Source organism: Polyodon spathula, unplaced genomic scaffold (assembly GCF_017654505.1).
Source record: "Polyodon spathula isolate WHYD16114869_AA unplaced genomic scaffold, ASM1765450v1 scaffolds_1271, whole genome shotgun sequence".
Classification (NCBI taxonomy): Eukaryota; Metazoa; Chordata; class Actinopteri; order Acipenseriformes; family Polyodontidae; genus Polyodon; species Polyodon spathula.
This window is the reverse complement of record NW_024472754.1, coordinates 58,600-79,823: the sequence shown is the minus strand read 5'-3', so window position 1 is coordinate 79,823 and position 21,224 is coordinate 58,600. Positions and strand designations below refer to the sequence as shown.

Sequence of the window (21,224 nt, the reverse complement as noted above, 5' to 3'; positions counted from 1 at the left end):
AAATGCTCTTGATTGGAGTGTAACCACTTTCAACTCAAATTAAATACAGCTGTGTTCTGCTAAGACATAACTAAGCTTTATTTGACACAAGTCATCAAACATCCCCACCCTGGTTTTTGTTTTTGTACAGAAGATGGGAACAGAAGTAAACTGATCATGGGCTTGTTACTGATTAGCCCCATTCAGACCCTGTGATCACTAATGCATTGGTATCCCTGGATAGATCACTGTTCCCTCTTCAAACATAGGTCAGCTTGTGGGACGTCTTGCTTATTGAAATCTTGTGCCTGTTTTTTAAGAGGGGTGTTCATCTAGTGCGTGGTACCAAGATATACAGTATTTTTTTTAAATATAAACCTGTGGACGATGTTTAAGAGAACCATTCCCCCAGAATGGGTGTTGATTGAGTTCCAGTTGGAATTGGGAGGACGTGCTCTTGTCCACGCTGGGTATGCAGAGTCCTGTGAGGTTTCTCATTGGCTGGTGACAAATCCTACTGTGAAAGAGCCAGCAGAGTCAGAACCAGAGCGATGGCTGCAGCCAGGGGGCTTGCGTGAGCCTGAGAGCCGCTCGCTGAGGAACACAAACAAAAGCAAGTGAGCTGGCTGCTCTTCTGAAAAACCACACTTACTTTTCTATCTTAATGTCTTTTGTGAATTGCCCAAATCTCTCTTCGTCACAGCTTTTAAACCAGCTCTTTACATACTGTACATGCTGGGATACAGTACCACAGTGCCATCTAAAGCTTAAAATTTACAGTGATTTCCTATGCTTTTAATAAATAGCGTCATACAAGACCCCAATAAAAACCAGTTCGCACAATGACAGGAACCAGAAACAGAATTCCTGGTCCACAGAGTGAAGTAGCCCTCCTGCCTTGTAGTAGTTTTCTGCGGTTCACATCATTATGAGCAGTGAGGAATGGTTGTTTCCTCTCCTCATCACCAAGCCCCTGTAGATAACAACAGTTAAAACACACAAAGCCTATGGCTCACCTGTTGGCGAAGGGGTAGTGGTAAGGGGAACTGTAGCGCCAGAGTTCTCATTCAAAGCAAGTGTTTTGGTTGGGTCCAGCAATGCCTTCTGTTGAGACGACACGGCAGCTAAGTTTTCAGTGCCAAGATATCTCAGTTGGTCGATGGTCAGGGTCTGCAAAATCAGGAACAGAGCTGCTGCTTCAGAGACTGCTATGCAAAGTTGTACAGCATCAAGCAATCTGACTCTAGTGGTCCTGAGTGAGTGCAGAACCACAAAACAAGCTGGTTGCTAGCTAACCCCAGCAACTACTGCAACAAACGTGGTTTCTTGAACCAAATCGATGTGTTGTTAAACAAACCCTTACTGTACCTCGCAGTACTGTCCAAAGAGCTTTAAATGCAAGAACTACAGGCTGATTAATGTGTTTCATTGCCTTTATAAATATGCTATATAGATATATTTCAAACCACAATGCTTACTTGAAACACAGCAGGAGGAATAAGGGACACAGCCTCAGGAGTAATGTATGACATCTTCTCTTTGCTGATGGTACTAAATTCAGCACTGGTTAGCGCAGCTGGAAAACACGAAGACATTGTTGTAAATTGAAGAAGATACTAAGTAAGTTTAGGTAGCACAGTAGCTAGCCATTCCCAACGGAGGCCTGGGCTACAATCGAAATGGTTACAAGTTGAAAGCTTGGTGTTGATGGCCCCGCTACCTGTTAGGGTTCCGATGTCTTGCATTTGAACCGTGGTCCAGGCGCTGGGAGCTCCGAAGGCTTCCACAGCTTTGTTCTTTAATGCCGTCAGGACTGGCAGGGAACACTTCAGCTTTCCAATGTTACTTGCAGCGGAGCTGGGAAACGAAGGGAAACACAACGACTTGAAAAGGCTCTCGAGTAATGCTGTGAGATCTGACTCCAGGAAGAGACCAGGTCCTCATAACTGCGTAATAAAATCGCATGGTAAAGTTACGTTCCCAGCATTGAGTGTTTATCGGATTACAGCCAAATGCAACCTAAAACCATAGGTGGTTAGGAATGTGTGATATACGTTAGGTGCAAAGTGAAGGCGGTTATCACATGATCAGCACTTGAGGCTTTTTTGAACAAGGGCACCCCATTCTAGTTTCTGCTGATCTGAAATGGATAAAAAGCAATCCATCACAAAAAACACCCCCTTATGCCCAGCGGCTCACTCTGTCACACTCAACCTCAGTGTCTGTCCGAATCACCGTCCATTCTCCCTGTTCTTCGTCGTGCCTCACCTGTACTCTGCAGCTGAAACGGTTGCTATCTGCTCGGGGGTGAAGGCACACAGGAGGTAGCCCAGCGCCAGCAGATCTTTGCTGAGCAGGGTGCTCGGCGCATTGGATTTCAGGAAGTTCTCAACGATCTGTTTCGCCGTAGCTGCCACGGTTGCCTGCAAGACGTAAGACTGCACTGATTGGAAATGTTTCCCTTCAGTAATTCAGTTCAATCCTTTCTCAGGATTGAACTGAATTACTAGGCTTGAAAGACAGCTGCAAGACGGGGTGGGGGGGGGTGGGGGGGTACGGTGCCATTTATACAGGATTTAGTTAAAAGTTTATATGGCTAATAATGGAAATCGGTCCGTTCCATGTTTTTAAGGCCCTGGGTTCCCCCTGTACTTACGTCACTGCTCCAATCCTGGTACTTTCCGATTGCTGCCAGTGCATCGATATTCGGAGTTGCAAAGTAAGTGTTAATCTCAGTTGCTGTGAAAGCCACCGTGATTCTCTTTAGCCCGGCAATGTCATTGTTGGTGGGTGTGGGGTATGCCTATTGAAAGAAACATAGACGCTATTAGTGCTTCCTTTACAGCTTTCCAAGTGCACTCAACACCCCCCTGCCCCTCAGTCCTCAGCCCTTCTGCCGGCTGAGCTATATAAACACATTGGGGGTACTGCTGTTTCTCTTTTTGCGATTCAGATTTCTCAAATCGAGTTCAGCGTGTGATGTGATTGAATGTGGCTGTGCCCTTGCCTGGCTATTCATATTACAACGAACTGAAACGCCATTGAGAGTCTGTATTGCATACCGCCAGGGCCACAATCTTCAAGGCAGTCAGCTTCTCCATAGGAAACGCAGTGATATCCCCCAGGATATCGACAGTCTCCTTGAAAGTGTCAAGCGACAAGCACCCCAGCTGATCAGCAGTGAGGGCGCTGCTTGAACTGCCCAGCTCCAGGATGAGTTCCTTTGTGGGGACAGTAATGCTACTGCATGTGATGGCTGCGGAACACACAAAGAAATACATTACAGAACAGTGGATTATAGCACCTGGATCCCTTCTGACAGTGCACCACAATAAAGGAACAGCAAGGTGCAATAAAGCATGGGCACGTATTTTCAAGCCAAGCAAGGGATGACAAAGCCGATGTTGGAGGGCTCTGGTTTTCCTGCAGGAGACTGCAGTAAACAGAAAGCCAATAGCATGTTTTAGAATAGGGCTGGGCAAGGTGTAGCTGTAGTTTCCACTGACACTGAAGTGCTGGGCTGTATCTCAGCGATATACAAACAAAACATAGACACTCCTGTACGTACCTCTCTTTCTCCTTCCAACTTTGAAAAATAAATTAATAACTATTTTGCCGAATGAGCTCTTCAGGCTTGTCATATCAGGAGTGAAGTTCACGTCTGCAGGTACAAACCCCTCGGGTTCCTTCACCTGAGACAGAATGCCTTTCAGGGTTTCTTTCAGGTCAACCTGAAGTATAAAAGAACAAAGAGTGAATACGGTGGGCAGCGTGGGTGTGCGTTTCCTGCAAGACAACATACAGGTAATCTCCGAGAAACGAAGACAAGGGCCACCACTGCCTTGTCAGATGCACCTGAACAACATTGTGCACTCTTGGAAGCTTCTAATCATTCTTATTTGACAAATAAAAAGGTTTTATTTTTATTTTGCACGTGAGGGTGCAATCGCGCAAGGCTGTTAAGAGACACTTACAGATACAGACAGCTTGTTCGTCTCACTCGCATCAAACATAGAAGCAAGGGTCTGCAGCTCGTTCACGGTATCAAAGGTCCAGGTCTCCAAAGTCCTGTTTAAAGGAAACAAATAGAGATGAAAATCCTGCTTCAGAAATCCACAACACGTTTTGGTTTTGCTCTACTGAGAAAAGACATTTGCAGAAAGGAGGAATTCGGTATGACTGTAGGATAAACAGATCAAAAATCTGATTTCCTTGACAAGACAAGAGTTAAATGAAAACCCAACATCTAATTGAAGTTGGCATGGCGCACGCTTGTTTAAGTTGGTTTGGTTTTATTTAATAGTAGCCCCTGTGTGGGTCTGAAACCCCTGATTGCTCTGAGGGTTTGAACAGCTTGCTCTTACCCGTATGTGGCAGTGATCTTGGTGCGAAGGGAAGTCTTCACGTCTCCCTCAAACTTGCCACACCCTCTCAGCTGATCTATGGCCTCTTTCAAATTGTCGTTGCTCAGCTTGTCAATCTCCACGGAGCCAAACATGCAGAGTACGTTCCCAAGCTGGTTCACTTGGCTGGCAGTCAGCTTGTCTGTAGAACTGATGCTCTAGAAAGAAACATAATGATGTGTAACTTCCACACAGCCTAGCAGCCTTCCAGGGCATACCTTATTTAGAAATACTGTCCGAGGTGATTTGAATAGTTCAGTATTTCAGGTCAAGACAATGCCTAGGGTTTACCTTTAAATCCACATGCAACTTTTGACTTAATTTACACCAGTTGTGACTATAGCGCATACTAGGCAAGCTAAGTCACATGACTCACACAACCAGTCCTCTCGATGCAATGAAAAGAGCATTAGGAACTTCTATTACAAACTGCGTCTTTAAGAAGGCTGAAAATGCTTCTGAAGACGACAGCAGCAGCGCATTGACTTATGGACAGTGCACCCAAACGGAATCGATGCCACTGACACATAGACACATAAAGCAAAGCATTCTGACAAGCTGGAGGAATCTGAGAACTGCGTGACCTGTTATATGTGTTACTAGAAGCTCAGTATACCGTGATGCAATGGGAATCAGTATAATAATTCTTGTTTAAGACAAGCCATATCTTAGTGGCGTTCCGGTACCTTCACATTTCGGATTCCGCCCCTGTAGCTATCGAGTCATTTCAGTCTCTTACCATGCAGGTCTTGACGTAGTTGAGAACTTCTTCCCTCCTTTTTGAGCTCTTACCCAGGAGTCTGTGCTCAACCTTAGCAAAGACTGAGACGACAGAAGCGCAGTTAGCTGTTGGTACAGTCTCTACATCCTTAAAGGACCTGAAACAGCATCAGAGAGTAAACTGTATTAACTGAGGAATGAGATGCTGAGGTCAAACTGCTCTGGGCAAAGTTTTGGCATCACCCTATAAGATGAACTACTGTTGCTTCATTACGTTCAATGGAACCTGCTGGATAATGTTACGTTAACATATTGAATTACACACTGCTTTGCAGTTTCATCTTGAAAAACTGAAACAAATCTAACCTGAAATACTGTGCTAATATTATGGCTTCCGGTAGACTTTTGAATTATCATTTTGTAGTTTCTTTCATTACAAGATGTTAAATAAAAGATCTAAATTCTGTTCATATAGTTTATTGTTTTTAACGATGTCTCAATCCTGCTAGGTGATGCAAAGCTTCTGGTCATGTACACTCACTCAGCTGTGTACCAAATATTAACATGATGTTGTACGACTGTCTGCTCAGGTCATCTGATTCATAAAGGTGGCTCTGATTCTAGATCTGTGATCAGCACGTAAAACAACAGACCAGGGCTCCGAACTCGGACATTGCTTTGCTTCTGAATGCTGGGACCATGACTCACTTTAGGTAGAGCAGATAGTTGGAGGGAATCTTGCTGATTTCATCCGAAGTTAAGTTGCTGAATGACTTGGCAGCTTTAAAATATGCAGTGCTGGCACAGCGGATCTGGAGGGAGAGAACAGAGCTCTTATTATGAACAAGGCAATGCACGCAATCACTAAATGCAAATACATCTCCATTACGTTTCACACAAACCCCTCTTTGAAGCTGTGCAGAGGATGCTGACATCACAACAACTCCAACGCCAATGCAGGTAGTGAGTGAAATGACATCTTTTATATAGGAAATACTGTAAGAGACCGCGTGCTAACTTATTACACGAACGGATGTTTTTTTCTTTTTGTAAAACCTAGCTTTTATCAGCCCAGACTCAACAGCCACAGTCCCCGAATAATAACGTGCAGGTGCTGTGTCGCGCGTGACACTGTTTATTAAAAACAAAAGTGCTTTTCTATTTGCGATTTCGGAAATATTTTCTCCGGAGAAACTAGTGTCGAGCTCATCAACATTTAAAGAAAGAGCGGAGCTGATAAGAGGATCCGTTTTACAAAAGGTAGCAGGCTTGTGTGTGTTTTGTTTGTTTTGTTTTGAATACTGGAATCAGGTGTGGTGTTAAAGGCACGGGATGGCATCTCTACACAGGATAAGAGGTACTGGAATCCTGGGAAATACTGCACTGTGATTGGCTGATTTCTGATATGTGATTTATAATGCAGAGTGGTTGATCATATGGCCAGTTTATTAAGAACTTACATACACGCACACACACACACACACACCCACCCACCTGATCACGTGAAAGAGAGTCGCTGGCAGATAGGGCTTCCAGGCTATCTGCTGCCATGCCTGTTATTTGTTCACATGTTATACCTTGTGCAGCACGTCCAAGTTTCCTTCAACAGAGAATGAGAATTGTAGGCTTGTCATATTGCACCTGTTCGTACAGGTAATACAGGATACTATAAACCCATCACCTCGACTCTAGCCTGAAAACAGTAGACTTGAACTCACTTGAAGTCCTCAGCGGTCTTCAGATTCGAGAATGCTTTCGCCATGACAACCAAAGCCTGCAAAGTTAACAAAACCATTTTAACAGAATTATTTCCTTGCCAGGTCTCCTGATGTAAACCCGTACATTTGAATCTGCCCCACTGCTTTTTTCTTAAAACCACCATTATAGCAATACAATATTAAGGCACCAGGTGGCGCCATTTGCTAGGCTAAAATCCCATGAAAAAGCATGAGTTCATGAGACATAGCTTTTGGAACTGGTCTGAGCAGCGTCTGGTTCAAGTATCTGTGTGATTTTACCTGTCCCTTGTTCCATGGCATTTTCCCTAGCATCGCGGTGCTGAGCGCACCTGCTTCTTGCAGCTTTTTAGTTGTCATTTCTGTGATCAGTGCAGGTGGGAGAAGGGTCAGAGCTTCATCGGCAGACTTCGTTTTCAAGACCTGAGAAAGAAAAAGGCACAAGAAGCCTGGTAAATCTTGATTCACCTTTAGAACGTTCATTACATTTAGCATGACACTATTTTTCATGTAATGGTGGAATTGTTTTTGCATGTGTGAAGCGTGTAACAGGGAGGAGGCTTGGCCTGACCTGACGACCCTGCGTACCGCAAACATCGTAAGCGCTATGCAAAAGAACGGTTTTAGAGATTTTAACATCCTTTCATCTCACCGACCAGGGACAGAATCCATGCCAGCTGTGTATCACACAACACTGCCCGTGACAAGCGCTTTGGGATCCTTGTGATGAAAGGTGCTATAGAAATGTGAACTGTATTGTATTGTATTGCAACGTACTGAAAGCACAAGCGATTTCTTCTGGAGCGGCTCCATGGCTGCTGTTGAAGCTGCAAAACTGGCGTCTGCAAAGGCAGTCACAAGAGCAGCGGCCGGGATGCTTCCTAGCGCACTGGAGTCCAACGCACTGGCCAGCTTTCCCAAGCTTGCAACGTTCCCTTTGCTAATCTGTAAACAAGGGGAAAACCTCAGCTAAGGGAAGAAGAAACGGCAGACCAAAAACATGTGCAAATAGAGTCTAGTCATATAAGGCATAGTTTTATTTTATGGCAGGGCAACTTCTCGATCACCAAAGAGTTCACACTATTTAAAAAATAAAATGATAAAAAAAGCGTTCCTTACAATATCGGCTACTCCAGCAGCCTTTAGCAGGGCTTCCTTCTGAGATTTTGAAAAGCCTTCTATTTTGGAAAGCGTACTCAGCGATCCCACCACTGCCTCTTTGCTGAGGCTGGCTAACTGTTTGATCCCCAAGCCAGCTGCTGCATCTCCCAGCTCACCCAGCTGAGAGGCGCCAAAGCTTGTGACGTTCATTGACGTCATTAGTTTCTGGTACACCTGCACAGGAGAGAGGTTGAAATGCAGAATCGTTTAAATAAAAGCACACACGCAAGATTGGTTTACAGCTGTGTTGCTGTGTGCGAAGTCCTCTGTTCTTTTATTATTTCTCAGGAGTATTTCATAGCTCCAGCAGGCTTACATTTTTCACATCGCTTTTGCAGTTCTTCAGCAATTCCAATAATTTTGTCCTTGGACTATCTTCTAATGGTTTGTCATCTACTGGATAGAAACAAGCCAGCTGCCCAAGCCTGCAATCAGAACAAAACAACACTGCAAACAAGCCCAGGAGCAGCGATTTCATTTGAACTGTGCTGGATGAGTATAGAGTCTTCTACATGCTTACCAGCCTGTTTCATAGATCTGGGTTACAATGCAATAACTGCAATCCACTCGGATATTACATCAAGATATTATATTACATCTAGATATTATATTACATCTAGATATTACATTACATCTAGATATTATATAACATCTGCATAGCAGGAGAAGTTGATTTGGTAAAGTGAAAAAACGAAATCTTCCAAAATGAAATCAAATTCTCCATTTTTAAATTCCTACAACTATGACAAAACTGGGCTAGGTTTTTTTTTTTTTTTTTTTTTTTTTGGATGTACACAAAAGATTTTAAATGATTAAAACATGATTTATTTCAGGACAGAAACCTTCAGCTGTAAGTTTACTGCACTGTTTACAGCTGAAGAAGGATTTTTTTTTTCCAGAAACTTCCTGAAATACAAGATTTTAAAATCATTGAAACCTTTTGAGTAAAAAAAAGTATATATATATATATATATATATATATATATATATATATATATATATATATATATTAATTGAAATATGAATAGTTGTACTTACTTTGCAATATTTTCTGCCTTAGCTACATCAATGCTGCATTTCTTGAGGCCAGTGATAAAGATGTTAGCTTGTGCAGGGTTCAGGTCATAGAGACTTTTCCAGACTTCATTGGAAGAGTTAAAGAAAGCACAGAGCTGTGGACAACAACAAGAGAGATCAGTGCAGCTTTGAAAACACCCAGACTGTCTTCAACGGATTATTACAAGCAGCCAATTCTGCACGCAAAACTGCTCTAGAGCTGATTTTATTAAGCGCTACATTTAAATTAAAGTCTTCACAACTTACAGTCAACCCCCTTTTCTGATACACAGACTTGCAATATATTGACATTGTTGGTGTATAGTGCTCCTGGTTTATTAATCTATCAGACATACACATGATATTAATAATAATAATAATAATAATAATAATAATAATAATAATAATAATAATAATAATAATAATAATAAATAAAACAAACAGCATCTATAGGGGAGAATACAGGACTTTCACAAACTATGTTGAAATGACATAACAATGAATAAACCAAAAATAAGAATGATCAATGAATAGCCAGCATGGCAATGCATCCATGTGTGTATCCACGCAGAGCACTAGAATGCTACAGGGGTTTCATCAAGGAAACTCAAGTACTAATCCCCATCAAATCCCCAGAACTTCATTAAAGTCACCAAACTGCCTTTTGCTGTTTTTTTGTTACAGTGCAAACTACCTTGAACTGTGCATTGCTCAGGTTCAAAGACCGTTTGTTAGGAAGCAGAGCGAGATATTGTTTCCATATGCAGTGCTGTCTTTAGATTGGAAGAGAGTCAATGAAGCAAATACTCACGGGACTGCTTTCCATGCCTGCCAGAGTCTTCAAGGAGGAAAGAGAGGCCTGCAGCAGAAAGCGGTCCAGCAAAGTCAACTGCTCCACGGTCATCCAGCTGCTTCCATTGGCTGCAGAGAGGCAATGAAGCGCTTTTACTCTTCAAAAGCTCTGGCATGAATTATTTTAAACTGAGCAAATTCAATGAGATGGAACTTCTTTTTTTTTCATAGTCTGTGGCCACAGCTCTGATCTGTCATAAAACAACTAAAAGCTAATTATTAGAGAAGAAAGAAGCAGCGCTCACAAAGCTACGAGGTGACTATGAAATGAACACAGCTGTGCCTCATAGGACTGCTTTGAGAAGAAGCAGGTGGAGAGAGAAATCAACCGGACCAGAGTTATATATTGGAATACGACCAGAGTGAACCTTTCAAAAGAGGGTCATGCTACAAAATACTAGTTCTGATATCAAGAATCGGCTTTTTGAGCTAAAAAAATGGGACAAAATTACTGATATCAAAAATAGAATTCTTGAAATCACAAACAGAACTTTTGTTACCAGAAACTGGTGATTAAATGTTAAAACCTCTTGCCATAAAAACCTATCTAGCCCCACTTTTGAGATCCGGGGATGAGAATTCTGCCTTATAGCTTTTCACAGCACTAAGCTGCGACTCAAAGGTGCTGTGCTGTCTGTATTTCAGTGTGCAGTTACCTGGTTTCGGATTCATTTGCTCTATCCACAGGAACAGAGCGAGTCTGGAGCCAGGGTTAAGGTTGTCATACACCTTGTCCAGTTCAGCCATTCTAGGGAGTACAAACAAATCAGCTGTGGTTGAATACAGAGTCTAAATACACCTGCAAATATGAGCATTTTGATTGATCTTTGCAACCATCACCTAAAGTCAAGCAGACACCTGCGTGAGCTGCCACTAGCGGGTCACTTTAACCCCCTCCTCCCTAATCTCAACTTTTCTCCTCAATAGGAGGGGCTGGCAGCCAAGTCCCAATGCTATAACACATGCTCATCTTTATTAGCTGAACCTGGCCCAGAAATAAGGTTTTAAACTTGCACACTTGAAGGATTAGCCTGACCTGATTTCGGAGCGAGAGTTTAAACTGACTCTGTTTGGTGTGATGCATGCTTTTGTTTCTTGAGGTGTACGTGGCTGTGATACTGCAATGGGGGGAGGGTCTTGTGACAAGCAGGTTAATATATAAAGCCCCTGTTGAGCAGACTGCAGTAGATGCTCCTTTAGCTAGCCAGGTAGAGGGAGCCAGTGTTGAGCTCTTGCATGATCTACTTACAGTTTCTTTAAATTGGCCTTGCTGGTTGCATTGCTGAATGTCTTCACACAGGATTCAGAGAGGGAGGGGAGCTTGTCTGTGTTGGCCAAGAGGAAAGGCGTGATATCTGCTGATGCTGCCAGCTTGGTTGCTAGATCAGCTTCCCATTCTGTACATTTTTTTGGCCCTGGAAATCGACAAAAAAAAAAGAACAATGTAACGTCTGGTTGTGGTGAGAAAAATGCTCTTCATTTGTAACTGAAAATCGATTGTCAATTTAAAAAGGCAGCTGAGTGGAAATTATGAGGTTTTTTTTTTTTTTTACATTCCCCTTTGCTGGCATCCAGCGTTCACTACCTAAATGAACAAGATCATCTTTCAACAACATTCAAAAAGTTTATAACAGGTCTCACTGGGGTGGGGGTTGGTTGTCAATTTAAGTCCCAGGCTAGGCTGACATTGTAATGCAAACTCTATTGTACTGAACTTATACAAAAGAGGGAGGCAGGGTCTTAAAAGAAAAGGGCAAACAGGCTGAAGAATTGATCTCTTACCAGGTATTGCAGTGGTAGTGCTGGGTTTAGGGTTAGAGGTAGCAGCAGGTGTAGATGTAGCGTTGGATGTAGATGCAGGTTTAGCGTTGGATGTATTTGCAGGGTTAGCATTCACTGTAGTTGCAGGGTTAGCATTCACTGTAGTTGCAGGTTTAGCGTTGGATGTATTTGCAGGGTTAGCATTCACTGTATTTGCAGGGTTAGCATTCACTGTAGTTGCAGGGTTAGCATTCACTGTAGTTGCAGGGTTAGCATTCACTGTATTTGCAGGGTTAGCATTCACTGTATTTGCAGGGTTAGCATTCACTGTAGTTGCAGGGTTAGCATTCACTGTAGTTGCAGGGTTAGCATTCACTGTATTTGCAGGGTTAGCATTCACTGTAGTTGCAGGGTTAGCATTCACTGTAGTTGCAGGGTTAGCATTCACTGTAGTTGCAGGGTTAGCATTCACTGTAGTTGCAGGGTTAGCGTCTGCAGTTGCTGAAGGAGTAGCAGCTGCATCAGTAGTTGCAGGGTCAGCAGTAGTTATTTCTGATAATGGAGAGAAACAAAATACATTTCAATAACTTTATTGGGGAGCACTTTTGAAATGCGCCATATCTAATTCGAATGCATTGGAGTTGCGACCTGCAGCCTATACTCAGTAGATTAATAAAACATCGCCTCTATATGTGCGGGTTTTGTGAAATTTACCATCGGAAAGCATATTCTAGCATCCTTCTCTTTAGGTAACAGAGAGAGAGAGACACGGTGGAAAGCGACTGGGCCAGCCTGAAAGCCTAACTGGGGCTGACTGAGAATCACTTTAAACTTGGTGGAAATTGGTCACTATGGAAACAAAACAGTTTTATTTCAAATCGTTTTCGATTCAGTTTTGGTGGCAGAAAGAAACGCAGCATAAAGGTTATCCTGGGAGCGAGACAGCTTGCTTTTCTATATATATATATATATATATATAAAAATCCATTCAAAACTAATGAAGTAGGATCAAATAAAGGACTGCATTTACCAGCTGATGATATCATCAGGCAAAGACAGAAAATGAGCCCAAAGAAGAGCCCAAAGAGAGCGGCCTGGCCCATTACTGCAGTCCCAGTCTGACACAACTCTCCTCCTAAGAAACAAGAGGATTTCGAAAGAGAAAGCAATAGAAAAAGGGTCAGGCAGTCTTGAAAATCTGCAGACACGGTTAGAATTATTAAATATAACGGGGTAAACATTCAAATGGCTTGTTTCTGTAATAATCGGTCCTCCCACAATACTGATACACGCCCTATCTGTGGTGTTTACTGCAGTAAATATGACATGGCTCCTTGTCTACAATGTGTGTAGTTTACTTCATGGTCCCTGTTAAACATTGATTTACATATCTAATGATTAATACCAATCACACTTATCCACTGCAATAATTACAACCATGGAGTTATGCTTCAGTGCGATACTGAATAGGACTGAGCGACACTGCACCTTTCTATCCTGTATTTCCCTTTGTAAATTATAGTCCTCATCACAGTTGTGACATGTCTTTAATTAACTGGAAGTTTTTGAACCCACATGAAAACAATCAGTTGTAAGTAATCTATGGTAGAACTTACTGTAGACCAGCAATTCAGCTCAGGTACTGAAGTCTTCAGGTAGAAGGCAGTAGACGGTCTGTACCTGTGCCACCTGAGCACCTGCAGAATGATGGAACAGATCTCTTCCCTGCATTCTGCTTCTGTATATAAACCCATGAGGAGGAGCGTACTCCTCCCTCTCTGGTCCATGCGGCATGCCTCAACAATATGGGAAGCATCTCTGTGAGGGAGGCCTGGCGACTGTAACCTGGATCCTTGACCCCTCACTTTGTTTTTTCATAACAAAGAGGCCAGCAAAACAGCATTGTATCTATGACGTGACTGTAACTAACAGCCTGCAATCAGAAATAACCCCAAATAATAACAGAAGGATTAATGCACACTCAACTGCACATGCTAATTCTGGAATTCCATCCGTTGTTAATGCTGATTCTAATGATTTTCTCCAGTTTTTTTCCACTTTCTGACTTGTAAAAGAGATAACTTATTTAAAAATGGGAAAAAAAAGGAAGTAAACAATAAATCGCCCCCAAAAGAAAAAAAAGAGATTCTTAATATCAAGTGACTTCTCTGTAAAATAAAGGTAAATCCATTCATGTCAAATTTGCAGATCACTTCAACTTTAATTTCTCATTGCGTTTTCTTGAATTTGAATATGTTTTGTAAACGGGAAACATGGATGTCATGAAAAATAAGTGAACATGATTTAAATGAGCGATCAGTCCCTAAGCGCAGTGCTACCCCATACGCCATCTATCTACAACCAACGCAAGATGAAGGCTGGGGTCTGCAGAACTGGATTTGTATAACAGTGACTGCCAAAGCACCTTTCACACTGAATGCCAAGGGCCTGATAGAAAGCCATGAGGCTCCTTGCCACGTTGGGTAGAAGAATATGTCCCTGAATAAGGAGTCCAGGCATTGTTCAATTAATGTTGTCCTTGCAATCGGTCTGTCCTTGTCCTTTTATAGTTTACTCTCTGCTACAGGTGCTCAGTGCTAGCTCTGAAATACATTCAGTTAAGGGTTGATAAGGATTTCCTTTTTTTATTTCTTTGGGTGCGCAGCTGTACTGTATATTAGGGATCGTGGCAACAGGTGCCAAAGACTAACTGGTATCGCTAGCATTCATTTGAAGTTGTCAAGTCAACTTCATTGTTAGTAACAACTCATCTTAACATACTTAAAGCTGTACAGAAACGGTATAAAGTGTGTGAGTGTGTAATTATAAGCTGTGATGAAAACTACAATGGTTTCTAACAACAAAAAAAAGGGTTGAGCTTCCAACACATTCTTTGCTTATTCATGAATGATTGCTAGGTTACTTTTTAAAAGTTTGTTCATTTTACAAAACTAGCCTCAAACAAACAAACACTATAACCCAAGATCTCCCCTTACGCAATGAAAATAGATTTCAATATATTGACATATATAATGTAGCATACGTACGTTACAAAATGTATCATGCAATATATGCCAGTATATTTAAATATATATTTTGTTCCATAAGGGTCTTCAACACTCTTAGGGTGTTTTGCGCCTCGTTTTGAAATGTTTTGGTTTTTCTGCTTTCAAAAATAGAATCCTTTCATGGCGGAGGGGTGCATTGTCGTCTTGAAAGCTATCAACACCATCAGGGTGCAAGTGCAGCCAGCATTGATGAAGGGACCTGATCTGCAGTGGAGCTCAAGAGTTAACAAGGGAATACCAGGAGAATAGACCCCATACCAGGGCGATGCTGACTCTACTGTGTGTATACATTGTTATCCCATTCAAGTGTGTGTGTGTGTGTGTGTGTGTGTGTGTGTGTGTGTGTGTGTGTGTGTGTGTGTGTGTGTATAAACAGTGTACTTACATATGTATCACATTCAAGACCTATATGCAGGGACCCAGAGCCCTTGGCTACTGAGATTGCAAAGTGTATTGTGTGTGTGTGTAGCTGGCTCCTGCTTTCTGAATTAAAACACAGTAATTAAAGAGAGGCTAGATTTCTCTTGAGCGGTGTTAAAGTAAGATTTACTGTTAGTGTTAGCTTTCCCTTTCATGGTGTGCAGGAAACCCCAGAAGATAAAGAACCGCTTTTGTAATGTGTTGCTGAAGCCAGTGTACAATAGTTGCTTGATGTTAAAAACATTTGATTGTTAATTCTTATTGTGCTGTTGTTTTGAAACACACGCATAGCCCTGTCGGGTGGGGTGGGGGGTGGGAGGGTTATTTGTGTAAACCTGAGACGGAGCTTTTGCAAGGGGCTTTGTTTCCATTTTTTCCATCGTGGAGTTTAATACAATGGCAATGCAGTTGTCTTTACAAATACCTCTGATATTCAAAACAAGCTTCACCTTTACACTTCGTGAGAACATTTCAGGGGACCATTCAACCTGTGAGATGTCCTGCTGGTTTCAATCTTTTGCATCTTTTTATAGAGGAGGCCCATTATCTATTCAGCGATACCAACATATTTAATAAGCACAGGGTCTGAGTGATGGAAAAGGGGCAATAAAATCCCTAGTGGTTGTGTAACATGTGTTGGTTCCACACTTTTGGCCTGTATTGTGTGCATTTGTCTTGAGCAGTGTGGTTTGATTGCTAAGCAGCAGACTGGCACAAACATTATTTGCTAACAGTATAAATCTCAAGTTACAGGTGCTTTCTCTGAATCCCCTCTGGCCGAGTTGAGCAATGCAACCTTTCCAGAAAACTCTCACTCACAAGCTCCCATCGTCACGTCATACAAACAACTCCTTTCACAAAGGAATCAGCTTGCTGTTGTCGTAGGGGTTTTTTTTTTAAATGTAAAGACAAGCAGGGCTTGGATGGAAAATTACAAATCAATGTGCTTCTCGGAACCATTAGTGGGCTGAATGGCCTCCTCTCATTCTTACACACACACACACACACACACACATATATATATATATATATATATATATATATATATATATATATATATATATATATATATATATATATATAGACTATGCAAGTACTCAGATAATAATAATTGTAAAATAAGAAGCAATAGTCAGCGTGCCCGCAAACAGCCAAGTAAGATCAGTTTATGCCCGTGCCCAAATTACTTTGAGGACCACCGGTTAGTGCGATGACGTTTCACAGCACTGTAAAATGGAACTAAGGTTTAAGAGTTTGCTTTTGGGAAAAAAAAAAAAAAAAAACAACCCAAAACGGTTTAATTGATAATCCCGGGCCATTTGTTTAATTAACACCACGTGCAGAGTTGAACTGCTTATAGAACCGCACTTCCCGACACCTGTCGGCTCGCTAATTGATTGGGTTCGTACCTGCAGGTGTGAGGAGACTTCTTTCATTATTTGTTGCTTCTGCTTTTTCCGTGAGTGCGTGAGATTATGAACGGGCAGATGGAGTTCAACATGTATTCTTTATTGATACGATACTGGTAATGTATTCGCGTCTTAAAAATAATTGCACGACATTAAAGTGAGTTTTAACCTGTGTAATTATTTATTGATACATTAACTACTTGCGTTTGCAGGTTTTTTTTAATTCTTGGCTGCCTACCTGGTTTCAATGACGCCGTTAACCTTTCTGGTAGGTAAATTTAATGTTAGTTCCAGCTAGTCGTAAACCTTATTAATGTGGTTATTTTAAAATTTAATGTAGACAAATATTATTTCATTGTCAAATAAGTAATGAAAAAGGCCACTTTAATTCAGACCAATCTTAATAAAACATGTTTTTTACATGTTTTAGATGTTCAATATCCCATGCTTTAGAATCCCAAATTAAATTTAAGGGGGAGATTGAACTAGTCCATGCGTCTGAATAATAAAACCATAACGTGCTGCTTGAGAAGCGTGCTTACCTGCGGGCTGAAGGGACTGCACTTAAGTAATGCAGCTTCTAAAATACTACATAGTTCTCTGCCATGCACAGCCGCTCATGTCGGAAATGTATAGTTTTGAAAGCAAGCAAACTAAGATCTTGGATATCTGCATCGTTCACTGCTCATGCCAGACCTGCTGTGCAGCTAATGAAGGTGCAGCACGGATGAGTACCGGGAAGGTCTGGTTCTCTTCAACCCGAGGGCGCGTCACCACACTCCTTCAACATTATGTGTTGTGTTTCAGAAAACATTCAAGGACAATGCCTGACTGACACCCTCCTGATCCAGATCACAAAAACATTCCTAGATCTTTACAGCGTGGACATTTCTGTTAGAGGTGAGTGCCGTCCAGGCTAGTGTGTGAACATACAGCCGCTCTGATTTTAGATCAGTCCATTGAATGGGACGTTATCAATCAAAAATCATCCCACAGGAATGGGCCAGAGGATAACTACTAACCCCTAAATCTACCCCCTACCCCCAATATCTACAGCTAACCTAATCTCTACCCCTAAATGTAACTGTACTAAGTATTTTTTAATATTTCAACACTGCTTTTTAGCACCCTCTAGCGGCTACTACATCCGACAAACATTACAGCGCTTGATCTGGACCGACTCTACCTGTTTGGAGGCTGGTAGCTATTGGCCCACTCCTATCAAGGGAAAATCATCCCATAACTCCCCATTGAATCGACGGATCTCTGTTCAGATTGGGTGCAGCAGCACGCATTGGTCTATACTATGCAATCAAGTGATTGGACACAAATACCGTTAACGTTTAAAAGCAGCATCAAAACATCGCTCAATTACACAAATGTTGTATTTTATAGATCTGTTGCAGTATTTTATGAGTTCATGATCTGAGATGTATTTTTATAGCTTGATTAAACAGTATCTTTATTAGATGCCAATACCTTGGTGCCAGCTGAGCAAAGCTTGTATAGCAGCTCGCTAGATGGCACTGATGTCTATAAAGACTGACTGATCTCACCTATGGTGCCATCTAGTGATCTGGCACAAGTTTGCTTTGGTTTGCTGGGAATACACACTAAGCACTAGATCCAGGGTCTCCAGCCCTGGAGAGCCCCTATCCAGCAGGGTTTATAGGTGTCTTTACATCATCAGTGGCTGAAGATCTGGAACACCTGTTAATCTTGACTAAGCCAATAAGAGAGACTCTTTGGGTCTATAGCCTGCATTACATACATCTGGCAGGCAACTGGAGCTGAAGAGCTCCTGAACCTGTGGCAGAGCATCTCAAATGACTAATATTGCAATAAGAACCACTTTTAGATAATCAATCCTAATAAGCTAAAGCTTCTTGCTGCATTTAACTGTTAACCAGCAAAACAAACTATGTGCTTATGCAGTAGTTTTTGGCAGCCCTGGTTTCTCTGATTCGGGGTGTGTCGGGTTCCTCTTTCAGATGACCAAGGTTTGGCTCATCTGTTGGAGCCCTCCTTGAATGCCAGGTGTGGTTACAAGCTCAAGAACTACAAAGGGGATCTAACCCTCCTCGCTTCACTCATGGCCTGCCATCTATATTTGGAGGTAAGACGTGTGTGAATCCTTTCATGCTTTCGTTATTTTTTTTTTCCATTGCTTTTTTTGGTGGGGGTGGGGGATCCTTATGAGGTCAGCATGCATTTGTTCTTCCACGTGTCCATCCCCCCCCCTTAGAGACTAGCAGTATGTGTGCTTTATTTTGTTTTTATCCATCACTGAGGTCGGCATGCATGAAAGGATTAACTGTGTCCATCCAGTTCATGTTTAACACTAGATTATACCAGCTGCATTTCCTGAGTTCCCTTTGACATGTTTGAACAATGGCTGCTGATGTCATTTAATGAATCTTGGCTGTGTTGCACTTTAGCAGCTATGTAGTTAACAGAAGTGCAACGCAGTCTGAAAGCATGGATTTATAATAGCTACTTTTAATCTGAGTGTGTACCACAAATGATGTTAAATTACTTCAGGTGTTTCTTTCAAAACTACACAATAAGACTATCGAGAATGGTACAAGAATTCTGAAGCCGTCAAGATGCTTAGTCCAATGTGTAAACCAGTGATCCCCGTTTATTTGACCTCAGAAATGGAATTGCTTCCATAGCTACTCCAGAGGAACCCTGCTAAGAATAGTGCATTATATTCAAGTGCGTCTATAGCACGTTATTCTAACATCCTTAACCTATGTGCAGACAAAGCATTGGTTGTTGCAGAAGTTTACAGCAGAGCCGTGCCCGCTGTGTTTGAGCCCCAGCTGATGCAGAGTATTTGAACTGCTCTTGCAGGGTGAGCGGGTGCTGCTGACGATCGAAGTGGAGTACGAGCTGCGGGGGAACTCCTCCGTGTCGGGGGCTGATGTGTTCACCTTCACCTGTGTGCACAAGGAGCTGACGGTGAAGAGGAAAGTGTTCTGCGAAGAGGACTATATTGAGGTAGGCTTGGACGCTGGTGCTTTCATGATGGTTACTCGGATTGTGGTGAGGTTCACAGAGTAAATTTATCATTCTAAGTGAAGAAATGGCTGCTTGGGTTTGTGTGGATTGCTGTTCTGTAATTGTCGCCATTCCAAGCAGCTTTTTTTTCTCAATGGTAAATCTGCTCAATGAACAGCAATGACCCTCACCTGCCTGCACATGCTTTCTGTGAAGAGCTCAATCACTTTGATTTGTGCATTAGTGTCCAGATGGGGTTCAGTGCTCAATGCGTTGAGTATGTGGGTGAATTATGCATCATAACCAGCAGGTGGCGGCAGAACAAAGTAAAACACATTTTCTGAACTAATTAAAGGATTACAGTTGGTTTTACTTTCCCAGTCAAACTCATTTTAAAAGATGTAATGTACCTGTGAAGCTGAGGGCTGAATAACACGCTGCCTTTGACCAAAGTAGGTTACCAAGGAGATGAGAGATGTTTGAATTATCGGCTTCAGATTATCCTAATGGTCAACTGGTCCTGTTTTTAAAGGCAAACCTGATGTTTCGTAGTTCAAGATCAGTGCTAATGGGATCTGAGAAATGAGCCTGGTCTTGCTAGTAATCGGGGTCGTTTTATTGCAGTAATGAGATTTATTCTACTGTTTCCATCCCTGTCGTGTGGGAATGTTCTTTCCTGTTCATGCAAAGATCATGACCTCCCCAGTATTCTGTTCCCAGTGTTGCACGTTATACAGGAGGGGTTCTGTGACTGTATGCCCCGTACCTTCTAAACTGTCCATTGCTTTTTGCAGGTGTCCCTAAAGGTTGATATTCCTTTCCAGGCTGGTCTGGTATGTACACTTGAGCTCCAGTTGCATGACTTATTTCCATACTGTACCCCAGTTAACCATTGCAGTAATTCCTGAATGTTTCAGAAGGGCTAGGGTGCTAAGAGTTTTGTTCTAATTAACATGAAACTAAGTATTAACTAAATTGGTCTAACCATTGGACACAACTGCCTGCAATTGCAACTCCTGTATCTTGCACCTCATGTAGCCTTGTATTCCACAAGGGGGTGCAGTTGCACACATCACTTTGCACATCTATGTGGTTGAGCTGTCTTGAAGGAGCAAGTTTTAATGAAATTAACTTGGCTAAAGCTTTATTCCTAATTTTATAGCTCACTCTAGGTCCTTGCATCCTGGTGTTTTAAAGAACTCCTGTGGCATCAGTAGAGCTCTAAAACATGTCTCTCCTAAATCTATCTGGTACACCACAGTGTAACTATTAACCTGCACCACTCTGCCCCTAGTGGGTGTAGCTTAGCCCTGAACACACAGGCAGAGCTTTGTGCCCAAGGCTAGCAGAGTGCTTCTTTCTTCTTGTGACTCAGCATCACGCTCGGGACAAGGAGAGCCCTTGGTTTTTTGAAGTCCACTATCCGGACGGCAGTATGATCAACGTGGACCAGCCTTGGATATTGAGTAATGGCCTTGGTCTGAACATCAGCAGTTATTACGGCTGGATCACCCTCAGAGTTCCCCACAGCAGCCCGATCGTCGGGAAAAAGGCAAGACCTGAAGAGTGTGGAGAACTGTGCCAGCTGACCCAATCTGTACAGGGTTAGAAACTCTCCCTAGTCCTGCACAGGGGTGTGATTCAAATCTGTATATT

The 21,224-nt window shown here is 42.2% G+C and overlaps 2 protein-coding genes across 3 annotated transcripts; one reads left to right on the top strand and one right to left on the bottom strand.

Annotated features, from left to right (window-relative positions):
• Nucleotides 1-112: 112 nt before the first annotated feature.
• On the bottom strand, nt 113-13,540 carry LOC121309426 (otoancorin-like). 2 transcript variants are annotated; one of them, XM_041242345.1, is made up of 25 exons: nt 13,285-13,540; nt 12,699-12,803; nt 11,690-12,220; nt 11,157-11,322; nt 10,564-10,655; nt 9,867-9,976; nt 9,038-9,171; nt 8,316-8,424; nt 7,958-8,173; nt 7,616-7,783; nt 7,121-7,261; nt 6,821-6,876; nt 6,597-6,702; nt 5,811-5,914; nt 5,122-5,260; nt 4,344-4,540; nt 3,954-4,047; nt 3,548-3,710; nt 3,042-3,235; nt 2,636-2,782; nt 2,248-2,402; nt 1,700-1,836; nt 1,458-1,555; nt 996-1,149; nt 113-573 (listed from the first exon to the last, which is right to left on the bottom strand). In XM_041242345.1, the coding sequence occupies exons 2-25, from the start codon at nt 12,769-12,771 to the stop codon at nt 494-496; spliced, it is 3,564 nt and encodes a 1,187-aa protein (XP_041098279.1). In that variant the 5' UTR covers nt 12,772-12,803; nt 13,285-13,540; the 3' UTR covers nt 113-493. The 2 variants fall into 2 exon arrangements, with proteins under 2 accessions (XP_041098279.1, XP_041098280.1); XM_041242346.1 differs by lacking the exon at nt 13,285-13,540 and having other exon boundaries at nt 12,699-12,866.
• A 3,051-nt stretch (nt 13,541-16,591) lies between these two features.
• LOC121309418 lies at nt 16,592-21,177 on the top strand. Its single transcript, XM_041242333.1, has 7 exons — nt 16,592-16,681; nt 16,778-16,833; nt 17,373-17,465; nt 18,557-18,681; nt 19,422-19,568; nt 20,363-20,401; nt 20,944-21,177. Exons 1-7 carry the CDS (start codon nt 16,632-16,634, stop codon nt 21,175-21,177), a joined length of 744 nt encoding a protein of 247 aa, XP_041098267.1. The 5' UTR covers nt 16,592-16,631.
• Nucleotides 21,178-21,224: the final 47 nt, after the last annotated feature.